At 34.3% G+C, this 12,368-nt stretch overlaps 1 protein-coding gene across 1 annotated transcript in view; it reads left to right on the forward strand.

The window, feature by feature from the left end:
• Acvr1c (activin A receptor type 1C) overlaps positions 1-11,283 on the forward strand; it is an 82,212-nt gene extending 70,929 nt beyond the window's left edge. The window contains exons 7-9 of the mRNA XM_010606777.2: positions 5,371-5,495; positions 7,975-8,105; positions 11,103-11,283. Of these exons, the coding sequence (XP_010605079.1) occupies positions 5,371-5,495; positions 7,975-8,105; positions 11,103-11,228 (382 nt within the window). The 3' untranslated portion in view covers positions 11,229-11,283. The remainder of the gene's footprint in view (positions 1-5,370; positions 5,496-7,974; positions 8,106-11,102) is intronic.
• Positions 11,284-12,368: the final 1,085 nt, after the last annotated feature.

Below are 12,368 nucleotides of genomic sequence, written 5' to 3' on the forward strand. Positions count from 1 at the left end.
ACTGGTGGTGGGGGTGGGTGGGGTGGGGAGTGGTGGTGCTCAGGGTACCCTCCAGCTCAGCTACCCTCCTGGCTCTGGGTCAGGAGAAATGGTGCCCTCAGGAAAAGGCGTGGTTCCAAGAACCCATAGATCTGGCCCAGCAGGAGGAGGGGGATTTTAAATCCAATCCAGCAGCTTTCCCTCAATTATGCATTTTGATCCTTATTTACACTTTTAGTTTATCATATCAGAGGAACTATATGGTATTTACATATATATGTCCTATTAATTGCACCTAAGAGTATGGCCTCAATTCACATCCACTTAGGAATAAATGTCTCTATTTCTCATTCATTATTGCTCAGTATTACTCTATTTATAAAAAAACACATCTTCTTTATGCAATCTCCAGTTGATGGGCAATTAGGCTGTTTCCAAGTTTTAGCTATTACAAACTGTGCTGCTATAAACATGGGTGAGCATATATTACTGTGGTATAATTCATTGGCAAAGATACCCTGCAGAGGGATAGCTGGGTCAAATGGAACCTCTAATCCTAGTTGTTTGAGTTATCTCCATATTGATTTTCACAGTGGTTGTACGAGTGTACACTCCCATCAACAATGGAGAAATGTTCCTTTATGCCCACAGCCCTGCCAGCATTCGTTATAGGTTGATTTCTTGATAGCAGCTATTCTTTCCGGGGTGAGATGGAATCTCAGTGTTGTTTTCATCTGCATCTCTTGAATGACCAGTGATATTGAACATTTTTTCATATGTTTATTTGCTGCTTTTACTTCTTTGTCTAAAAAATGTATTTTCATTTCAGATGCCCATTTTTGAATTGGGCCTTTATATTTGGGGGACCTGATCTTTTTAGTTCTTTATGTATTTTGGATAGTAGACCTTTGTCTGAGGAACAGCTGGTAAATTTTTTTTCCCACGTTGTAGGTTGTCTCTTAGCTCTGTTGCTGGTTTCTCTTGCAGTGAAGAAGCTTTTAAAAAAGATGAGATCCCAGTTGTTGATTCTTTGTGTTAGTTCCTATGCTATGGAAGATTTGTTCATAACGTCTTTTCCTATGCCTATATCTTCAAGGGTTCTACCTAACCTGTCTTCCAACAAGTTTATTGTTTCTATTTTAATATTTAAATCTTTAATCCAATTGGATTTTAGTTTAATGTATGGTGAAAGATAGGGGTCTAGGTTTAATCTCACATAGTTTCTATTATATGAGAAACCCAAAATACAAATAAAGAACAAATAAAGGATAATAGGAGAAAGGGACATAATTTTTTTTAACTGGGAAGGAGATCGAGAGAAAGTGGTAGGGAGGAAAAGGGGATGAAAAAAATTAAGATGTGTTATATACAAGTAGCAACTTCCCACAAAGAATGTAATCAGTATGTAATGCAAAAATTTGCTAATAAAAAATAAAAATTAAAAGAAAAAAAGTACTCAGCAATGTACAGCTCCTCCAAAATCTTTGTCTTTCGTAAATTATCTGAAACTCTGGTTGCTGCTACTTGTTCATGTACTAAACAACAGATAGAAAATTTATATATTGGAATAGACAGGTAAGGAACTTTAATAAATAATTTATGTGCTATTATATTCTTTCAATATTTATAGTGTGAAAAACTATAGTAATACATAAGATCCTAATGAGATAATTGCCAATGTAAAATAGGAAGAAAGGGGCTAAAGGTGTAGGGAAAGGGTAGGGGAAAGTTAATAAGGGAAAAGAAAAAAATATGAGAAAATGAAAAGATGGAAATAAAGTGTTTGTAAATGGGGAGGGGAGGAGGGGGTGAAGGGAGGGCAGGGACAAGGGGAAAAGTGAGAACCAAGACCTGTCACATAAAGGTACAAGATGCCAATGATAAATGTAACTGTACTATATACCTAAAATGTACCAATAAACTCAATAGAAAAATACCTCCTTTGGCCCCTCATCACCCCACACCTGCCCCTTTTCAGCAGGAAGTAGCTACAGAAGAGAGATACTTAGCTCCTCTTCCCCAGGTCATAACAAATAAAAAAGGGAGGAATGTAAGATAAGATAAGAATGTAAGATCTTTAATAAAGATCTCTCATACAAAAAAGGCTATTTAAATGTTTAAGTAAATATTTAAGTAAATATTATTTAAGTAAATATTGTTAAGTAAAATTATTTAAATAAATATTTAAATAAACATTTAAATAAATTTCTGTATTTAAAGACAAAATTTTTGGATCTCCCATACTTGTATTTATCCTTAAGTTCCTCAAAGTGATAAGTATTAAGATAATAAGAGTTTGGATATAACTCCCACTTTCAAAGACAGAGTTTCTGAAAGTGAAGAATAAGAATGACATAATGGAGAATCATGCACACGTATTAGGACTCTCTCCTTATTAGTGGGACTTCGGGTGTTTTTCTTATAGCCAGGAGGGGGCCACATGGTCCGAATGCTTCCATTTCTTCATCTGCCACTGTAAATTTTGTGGGACTTTGGCATAATTCCAGGGTTTTCCATCTTGAGATAAGCAACAACCAAAATGTTTTTCTTTGTTTTTTCTTTTTATTGAGTTTATTGGTATATTCTAGGTATGCAGTACAGTTACATTCATTATTGGGATCTTGTACCTTTACATGACAAGTCTTGCTTCTAATTTTTTCCCCTTGTCCATGACCTCCTTTCACCCCCTCCTCCCCTTCCCATTTATAAACACTTTATTTTCATTTTTATTTTCCCTTATTCCCTTTCCCCTACCCTTCCCAGTTTTCCTACACCTTTAGCCCCTTCCTTCCTATTTCACATTGTTTATTATTCCATTAGGATCTTATGTACTATTTTAGTTTTTCACACCAGAGAAACTATTCAGTATTTACACATGTGTGACTTATTTATTTCACTTAGGAGCATATCCTCAAAATGTATTCATTTTCCTGTGAATGACTCTAATTTCTCATTCTTTATGCCAAAATATTTTTCTGAAGCTGTTAAAGGTCCTTCACAGTAGAAGATTTCTTAACTATTTCTGTTGGCCTCTAAACCAGATTTGAGACTTCAGGACTGTGCCTGTAGGTCCTTCACTTGCTTCCCTGAGACTTTAATGAGGTTATAGGAACATTTCAGGGCAGATTATTCAGACTGGGCAGCCCTACAGGGATCTTTCTTTTTGTTCCAATAAAAACAAACCTTACCTTGTTCACCTGCCTTGTCCCATCAGGGATCCTAAGGGAAGGTTTGAATGCTGGATTTTTTAGAGGAGTTACTGCATTTTAAAGAGATTGGAAGGTGTTGCATCTTCATTTTCTGAGAAATATCCCAAATCTTCCTAGGACATCCAGCCTCAGACAGGTCTAGGGGACTAAAGATCTCTTCCATTTAGTCCTGTTCAAAGAGGCTATAATATTTTTGGCACAATATGTCCTAAAATAATCTTTTCTGGAGTTGGAATCTCAGCCTTGTTTTAATTTACATCTCTCGAATGTCCAGTGATGTTGAACATTTTTCATATATTTATTTGCCACATGTACTTTCTCATTTAAGAAGTATGTATTCATCTCAGATGCTCAGTTTTGGATTGGGGATGGTCTCATTTTTAAAAAATTCATTATGTCTTGTAGATATTAGCCCTTTAGCTGAGGACCAATTGGCTAAAAGATTTTTCCACTCTGTGCGTTGTCTTTTCACTCTGTTGATGATTTCTTTTGCTATACAAAAGCTTTTTAATAAGATGATCCCAGTTGTTGATTCTTTGCAGTATTTCCGATGTCATCAGGGTTTTGTTCATGAAGTATTTGCCTACACATAGGTCTTTAAGAGTTCTACCCTATTCTCTCTTCCAGTAGATTTAGTGTTTCTGTTTTAATATTTAGATCTTTGAGCCATTCTGATTTTAGTTTAGTGAATGGTGAGAGATAGGGTTCTAGTTTTAGTCTTACACACATGTAAAGTCAGGTTTTTCCAGCATCATTTATTAAATAGGCTATCTTGCTTTCAGTGGCTCTTTTGTCCAAGATAAGGTATCTGAATATGTTAGGAGTTGCATCTGAATGTTTTAATCTGTTCCATCTCACTCCACAAAACATGGCTATTATCAGTAAATCAACCAATAATAAATGTTAGCAAGGCTGTGTGGAAAAGGAACCCTTCACCACTGTTGGTGGGAGTATAGATTTCCACTGTAGAAATCAGTATGGAGATTCCCCCAAAAAGCAGGAGTAGAGGATCCATTTGACCCAGCTCTCCCTCCCCATTCTCAGTATCTTCCTGAAATAATTAAAAGCATCATACCACAGTGGTATATGCACAACCATGTTTATAGCAGCATAGTTTGTAATGGCTAAATCTTGGAAATAACCCAGATGCCCATCAATGGAAGAATGGATAAAGAAGATTTTTCTTATATACAATGGAGAAGTACTCAGGCATAAAGGAGAATAAACTTGAGACATTTATAGCTAAATAGAAGCACCTAGGGACTATAGTCATAAGTGAAATAAACTGGACACACATGTAAATATTGTGTCATTTCTCTGGTGTGAGGAATTGAAAGTATAAAAAAAGGACCCAGATATATTATAGATATTGTGAAATAGGAAGAAAAAGTTCAAATGGGCAGGGTCACTAGGGAGGGGGAAGGGGAAGAGGAAGGAAGGCGAAAGGGGAAAAAAAGCTAAAAGAAAGATAAAATAGAAACAAAACTTTTGTAAGTTAAGAGGGGAAGGGGTTGAAGGGAGGGTAGGGAATGAGAGAAAAATAAGAATTAAGGTATATCATGTACAGGAATAAGTTCCATCTGATGAATGCAATCATTTTATATATATATATAAATATATATAATCATAACACTTAATACATAAATATATGTTTAGTAAACATAATTAAAATTAACTTGTTAAGTATTATGATATATTTGCACAAAAGATAGTAAAATGAAACAAAATGTTAATATATTTACCTATAAAAATAAAATAAAATAGCGTCTTCACAGAAGGAATTCATAAAATGCTGCCCACCATGGTGTTGAAGGGTTGGGCTGCTGTGACTCTCAAAGCACACGCTGCCCTGGAGCACCTTTCCCACCAACACATTTTGCTGGAGATTGACTTTCTCTTCTCTTGTTGAAAGATTTAATTTTCTTCAGTGTTGTGATTTTCAGGGGCAGGGCTTATTGTACCTACAACCCTGAATGGAATCACCTCTATTCATTGGTGGGTCAATAACTACAGTATATTATTTGTCTTATTCAATTTTATGCTCCTATTGAGTTCCCAGATTGACCTTTAAAATTGATGAAAACTATTTTAATTTATATTTTATCATGGGATTTATTAATATTGTGTTTTATCGGACTGCTATAAAGTTACTTGAGAATCTGAGGTGTGCGTGCTTTTGAAGGTACATGGCTCCTGAAATGCTTGATGATACAATGAATGTGAATATCTTCGAGTCCTTCAAACGAGCTGACATCTATTCTCTAGGTCTGGTTTACTGGGAAATAGCCCGGAGGTGTTCAATTGGAGGTAAGGTTTTGGAAACACTATTTGTATCTACTTTGGCTTGATATTCTGAATATGTGCTTTTCTTTTTTTTTTTCTAACCACAGTATTGAATCATTTCTAAATATCTAGGAGAATTTTTTTTGTTGATATGTTTCTAGTGGCAAAATCCTAATGAAGTTTTTACAATGCCTTGTTTAGATAGGGTGGCAGTTCTGATATTCTGAGTTCTATACTGATGTTTGGTAGGTACTCTTATTTGAGTTTTTGTGTAGTTAGCTTGTATCTTTATATCCTGAAGAAGTTAGTCTTGGGGATGAGGGTAGATGGTAGGGAGGGGAGGGAAAGGGAAAGTAACAAGAATCAAGATGTGATATGTATGTGTACCAATTCCCCATGGGGAATTTATTTATTGTGTACTCCAAAAATATACTAGTGAAGAAAGAGAGAGAAAGGAGAAGTCAAAAGACTTACCAAAGCCACAGAACTTGGAATATTCTGTTTCCTGGGCTGTTACATTCTGTTTTCCCCCTGACAAATGTGGAGGGATGAAGTAGAAAGAGAGGAACAAAAACAATCTTTCTGTCTCCACTGCTCCCAGGAATTTAGAAATTAGCAATGACACAAGAAACTGAGAGGACAAGGCTCTACAAATACAATCTGTTGAAAGTGCTTCATTGGTGGAGAAAAAATTAAAGATAGGAAATGGTTTAGAATTTCCACTTTCAAGTGAGACAGACTCAAGATGAAGTCTTGATTTAGCACTGTCTTGAATGAGATTGTTAGCAACTTAAATCTCAGTTCCTCACCTTTAAAATAAAGAAATCAAGATGTGTTGAATTTGGGTACCAGCTCTACACAATGAATGCAAACGTTATGTTCCGCATACGGGCCCTAGAAAAGAAAGAGGATCAAGAAGTGGAGGGAGGTCGGAGGGAGGGAGGGAAAGCAAAACAGATGAAAGAAGGACCTGAGATGTGTTATGTATGTACTAACGAAACATTTCAATAATAAAATAAAGGTAATCATGAAACTTACCCCTTGGGCTTTGAATATTTGATTACCCAATTATATGAATTTTTCAATACAGTGCCTGCTTATGGTAAACCCAATAAAAACTGGGCCCTAGAAAAGAAAGAGGATCAAGAAGTGGAGGGAGGTCGGAGGGAGGGAGGGAAAGCAAAACAGATGAAAGAAGGACCTGAGATGTGTTATGTATGTACTAACGAAACATTTCAATAATAAAATAAAGGTAATCATGAAACTTACCCCTTGGGCTTTGAATATTTGATTACCCAATTATATGAATTTTTCAATACAGTGCCTGCTTATGGTAAACCTTCAATAAAAACTCATTATTAAGCCACTGTCTTTTTTTTTTTTTTTTGCATTTTGTATGACATCAATCTCATTTTTTAAAACCTTGCAGATGTTTAAAAAACTTATGAGGTTAAATTACACGTGAATTAGAAACCAGCCTTTTTTTCTTTTATTCACTGGTGAGGTAATCAAACATTCAGGAATGTAAAGTCCCAGGGTAGAACACACAAACGTTGTGGTCTCTGAACCCGGGTCTAAATCCAGACCTGCCCTGTGTTCGGCAGCACACTCACGACACTCCTCATCTCAGGTTCTCACCCAGAAAGTAGAGATGCTATGGTTCATGCTTTAGTTGGTGGTTTGGAGGAATAAGCTAAAATGCACAAAGGGCTTAAGGCAATGCTTGGTACGTACCAAGATTTCTTACACCATTGTAAAAATTTCATATTAATACTTTCAGTCTAGATTTGCTTTGAGGTTTTTGTCCTTAGATATATTAATTAAAAGGACTATACTTAATTTAAAAACTTTATAAGGAAGTCCTTGGTATTCAAGTAATATTGTGAAATTTAAGCTTGGCTTGGTCTTTGGATTTGAAACTGAAAACTTCCACCCTCATGTTGAATTGTCCATGTTCAATTACCTCTCCTCTGATGATCCTGGAGATTCTCAGATATAGTAGCTTTAAAATCTAAATGTGAGAAATTCATGCTTTAAAAAATTGCTTTAAGTTTTTTTAGAAAGATAAACTTGTTTTGCTTTGAAAAAATTATTTGATGAAGAAACAGACTTCACAGAACAATGAGGTTGTGCTATAAATTTGATTAGAATTTAGCTGTTATTTTTGAATTATAAATGAATTTTATGTAAGTATAAAAATTTATGCAATTTAATAGTAGAAAATATATAATTTTGTGAAGTGGTAAAATCGTATTATAAATGTTATATATTATGCATGATACATTACATAAATTTTTATATTTTCACAATGTAAAATTTCAAAGTTTCATAACTTTACATAACTAGTCATTTGAGTGCTTTAAATTGAATTCTTCATCTTTATAGTACATTACTTTAATAAACCTGACTTCCTAGAGCATCACTTGTGCCTAAATAATATTGTTAGGTGGATATCTTTGTTCATTATTTACTCAGGGATACTTATTATGCAAATATCTTACAGGAACTGTTGATGAGTACCAGTTGCCTTATTATGATATGGTGCCTTCTGATCCCTCAATAGAGGAAATGAGGAAAGTTGTTTGTGACCAGAAGTTTCGACCAAGTATCCCAAACCAGTGGCAAAGCTGTGAAGTAAGGCTTCGTGGTTTTTCTTTTGTGTTTTGATTCGGGTTTGTTTTCAGTCCTAAGCTATGTTCCTATGGGTGTTCTTTCTATCTGTTATATTTTTCAGATGAGTATCAGGGAGAATTTTCAGAGACCGTGTAGTACTTTTTTAACTCTCCAATTCATTCCATATAAGTCATCAGAATTATTTTATTCCCTTTAGCAGTATGTATCCATAACAAATGCTTCCTTCCCAAAATCCTGGTGAATTTATACAATAAGGCTTCCTATCTTGCTCACAATGAGCCCGCTATAGATGGGCAATGTTCCACTACGGATGGTCTCTGTTCACATTGAGGGGGCTCACTGATCCGGGGTGTGAGTCTTCCTGCACAGTTCCCAGGTCTCAAGGTCAGGAGAGAGGGGACAGAGGATGCAGAGAGGGGACACACAGCTCCCTAATGCTTTGGCACAGGGGACATTATTTATGTTCATGCTTCGGACCAGAGCCAGTCACACGGTCCTAGCTAAGCAAGGGATCGCGAGTTGTTATGGAAAGTTCGATGGGTAGTCAGTGTTTATACCACATAGACAATTCCAATTCCAGCTTTCGTCATCCTTACAATCTGTAGCTAATTCCTAATGCTAACCTACTGAAATTTGAACCCAATTTCCCTATTTTTTTTTGTTGTTGTTATCCCAGTACTGGAACTGCTATATCAGTGCCTTTTCCTCCTTTTCCAAATCTTTTTTCCTCTTTTCATATTTCTGAACTTTTTATACAAGGTAAATCTTTGTATTTCTTTGTTTTATAGTTATCTTATCTAGTGGGTATCCTTGTTTTCCTCCTTAAAACTTTTAATTTTTCACTTTTGAATATGGTATGTGATATATATCAATATATATATGTGTATTTATGAGTGTATATATATTTGTATATATAAGTATAATTCATTTCAAAATTTATTTTGCTATTGTAAAAAATTAAATTGAATAAAACTTGAGTTTGGTTTTAATAAAGGCTTTGTCCCTGTTGATGAGGTGATGTTATGTGACTTCTGCTTTAGTCTTTTAATGGAACAAATGCATTTATAGATTACCACTGTTAAACCAATCATGCATTTGTACCATATACCCCACATAGTCTTATGCGCAATCAATTTTGCTTATGATTTATACATGCAGTTTTCTAGTAATTTATTTATATATTATTTTAGGTTAACCCATTGTATTAGATATTATCATTTTCTTGGCTCAATATTTCTTCTTTCAGGCCTTTCTTCTAAAATAATTTTCTGACTTTCTGATATGCATCCTTAAAAAGTTTTTCTTTTCCCACTTGGTGACAACCTAGTGGTTTTAAGTTTTTCCAGTTTGGCTTGTCCAAAAATGTCTTAATTTTGTCCTCAATCTTGAACTAATTTATGTATACAAATTGGGATTAATGGTTATTTTCTATAAATACCTTAAAGTTACTATTCCACGGTCCTCTGACTTCCGTTATTGCTGTTGAGATGTCAGAAAGTTACCAATTTGTGTTTGTATTTATATTTTATTTCTGATTACTTTTAAGAACTTCTCTGTGTCTTTAGTGTTTTGCAGTTTCTCTGAGTGGATTTTAACCTTGCTAATTCTAAGAGCCTGTGTTATTTTTCAGTTCTGAAAATTCTGCAATATTATCTATTTAAATAGTTTCTCTTCTCATTGTCTCTAATGCTCATTTTTGGACAATGCATTGAATTCACATTAACCTTTTATTCTATTTAGCTAGTTTTTTTATTTGATCATATTTGTATGCTTTATCTCTCAGAATTATCATCTAGTTCTTTGTCTTCAATGCATCTAATCTGCTGTTTGACTCATTGATTGGGCAATTTTTTGTTAATTTTTTCATATCAAAAAATTTTATTGGTACTTTCAAAATATTTTTGGTTTTTACTCATATTTGGAATTTTTTTTCAAACCATTTATTTATTTATTTATTTTGGTACTTGGGATCAAACTCAGATCCTTGCACTTGCAAGGCAAGCAGCAGAACCACTGAGTTAAATCCCCAGCCCTCCAAACCATATTTTATATAGTTACTTTATACCATTAATTATAACATCTGACTTATGGTTCTCTTTTGTTGGTTATTGTCTCAGTTGGCTCTGTTGATAGTAAGTCACTTCCTCAGGTATTTTGGATTTTCACTACGAGCTCAGCTTCACCACACTATTTACAATTATGGGCTTAATTTTTTTCTTCAGAAGCCAAGACTTCAGCAATTTCTTTTACAAACTTCTTTTCTAGAATAAACTCATCCTTAATTTTGGGGCTTTAAGCATCTTTGACATTTTTTGTTTTCTTTAGGCTGAGTTTCCTGTCTTTCACACATGTACCACCAATTCTGAAATTCTAATCCAGACCACAAAATCTAAAGATGCTACCAGAGCATCTACCTGCTTTAGTGATTTCTGTCACTCTCTGGTTTTGTGCTTTTGTGTTGTTCCCTATCTAAGTATTTATCTTCTTTCTTTATCAGTTTATTTATGCTGAATTTTAAAATTAACATTTTTTATATTTATACTTGAAGCATTATTTTTATTGTGGTGTAGTTTAAATATATAATAAAAAACATAAGCTTTAGTCAAGAGCATGATGCATCCTTTTCATATATACCCACATGTGTTTACTACCCACTCAGGTCAAGATGCAGGGAATTTCCCTTCCCTTTCTATAGCCCTTCATGTTTTTCATGTCTCTGCTTGGAGAATTTTGAAAGAGCTATTCAGACACAATCTCAGACACCAATGGGTTGAATTTTCAATTAAGTTAATCTCTATGTAGTTAATCTCTATGTAGTTAATATTTTGGAGGTTTGAGAGAAGTTTTAACAATTGATTGATCTCAGTATCCTTGTATTGTTTCAAATCTATGGTTTTTCATCAAGTTTAAAAGTAATCACTGGGTTTGTGATTTTGCTTCTTTTATACTTAGTTTGTGTACGTAGATAATTGTTTGATGTTTTTCTCTCTTTTAAAGTCACTCAGAGTCATGGGGAGGATAATGCGTGAGTGCTGGTATGCCAACGGGGCCGCACGTCTAACCGCCCTTCGGATTAAAAAGACCATTTCCCAGCTCTGTGTCAAAGAAGATTGCAAAGCTTGATGATAATCCCATCAAAAGAAATCTGGCACAGCTTTCTTTCCCATTTTCCCTTTTTATTTGAATGTTTTTGCCACATTTCTTTCCCATTTTCCCTTTTTATTTGAATGTTTTTGCCATTTTCTTTTTCCTTTTTTTTTTTTTTTTGGTTCTACCTCAGAGATAATACAGTACAGTATTTAAGTGCCCAAAGGCAGTGTGAAAAGATAACTCTAAAGTTAAGTATGGGCAGGAGCTGATTTTACCCAGCCTCCTTGTTCTTCTCTATGTTTATTTTCAAAAGCAACACATGAACTCATCATTTTATTTAATGAGAAAAATATTATAATATTGTAAAATAAGCTATATAAAAATAAGTCATTAAGATTTTGTTTTACTTGAACCAACAGCACATGAATGAATAGAAAATAATGTAAAATATATTTTTCCTCAGATGAAAAATATTCATTAAAAATGTGAACTGGAGAATATTATAGCTAAGCACTTCTTTAGATCATGTAATTTATTGTTTTCCCTTTTGAAATTAGTAATATTCTTTTGAAAAATAAATAGTGCTCTGAATTTTAGTATATAAAACACTTAGTAATGGTGGAACTGCTTGGTGAAATATGGAAGTGAGGTCAGAGTCCCATTTGCTTGATCTCTCCTCTTCATAACCCACTACCACCACAGTCCCTAAAGCAAATAATTTGAAAGCCACTAAACTTATTACTTCCTCTCATTTACAGAAGAGACACCTGACATTTTGAAATACTAAGAAAAGTACTGAAGTCATACACCTAATGGCACAGTTGGCAATAGCCCAGATCTGTGACAGTCAACACTGAAGAGTTAGCCAGCCTCCTGCTTTTTCTTGATTCCCAAAGTACTTTTCTCCTTTTACAGAAACATCCTGCAGTATGCTATTTATAGTTTAGTCATATAGAAAGTATATTGAATTATTTTACAGAATTACAATTGACCTGCATGGAATGTTGGAAGCATATCTAATACATATGACATTTTCCTCATAGAAATGTAATAGTTACTCTGTTTGTTAATGACTGTTTTTTGCACACTTCCAAAGATTAACCAAACACAAGTATCCAGTGTCTGAAGATACCTTAAGATGCAACTCGCAAGTCATATTACTTTTGTACATAC

The sequence above is a fragment of the Fukomys damarensis genome, unplaced genomic scaffold, assembly GCF_012274545.1.
Source record: "Fukomys damarensis isolate Sample0158 unplaced genomic scaffold, DMR_v1.0_HiC HiC_scaffold_26, whole genome shotgun sequence".
In the NCBI taxonomy this organism is placed as follows: Eukaryota; Metazoa; Chordata; class Mammalia; order Rodentia; family Bathyergidae; genus Fukomys; species Fukomys damarensis.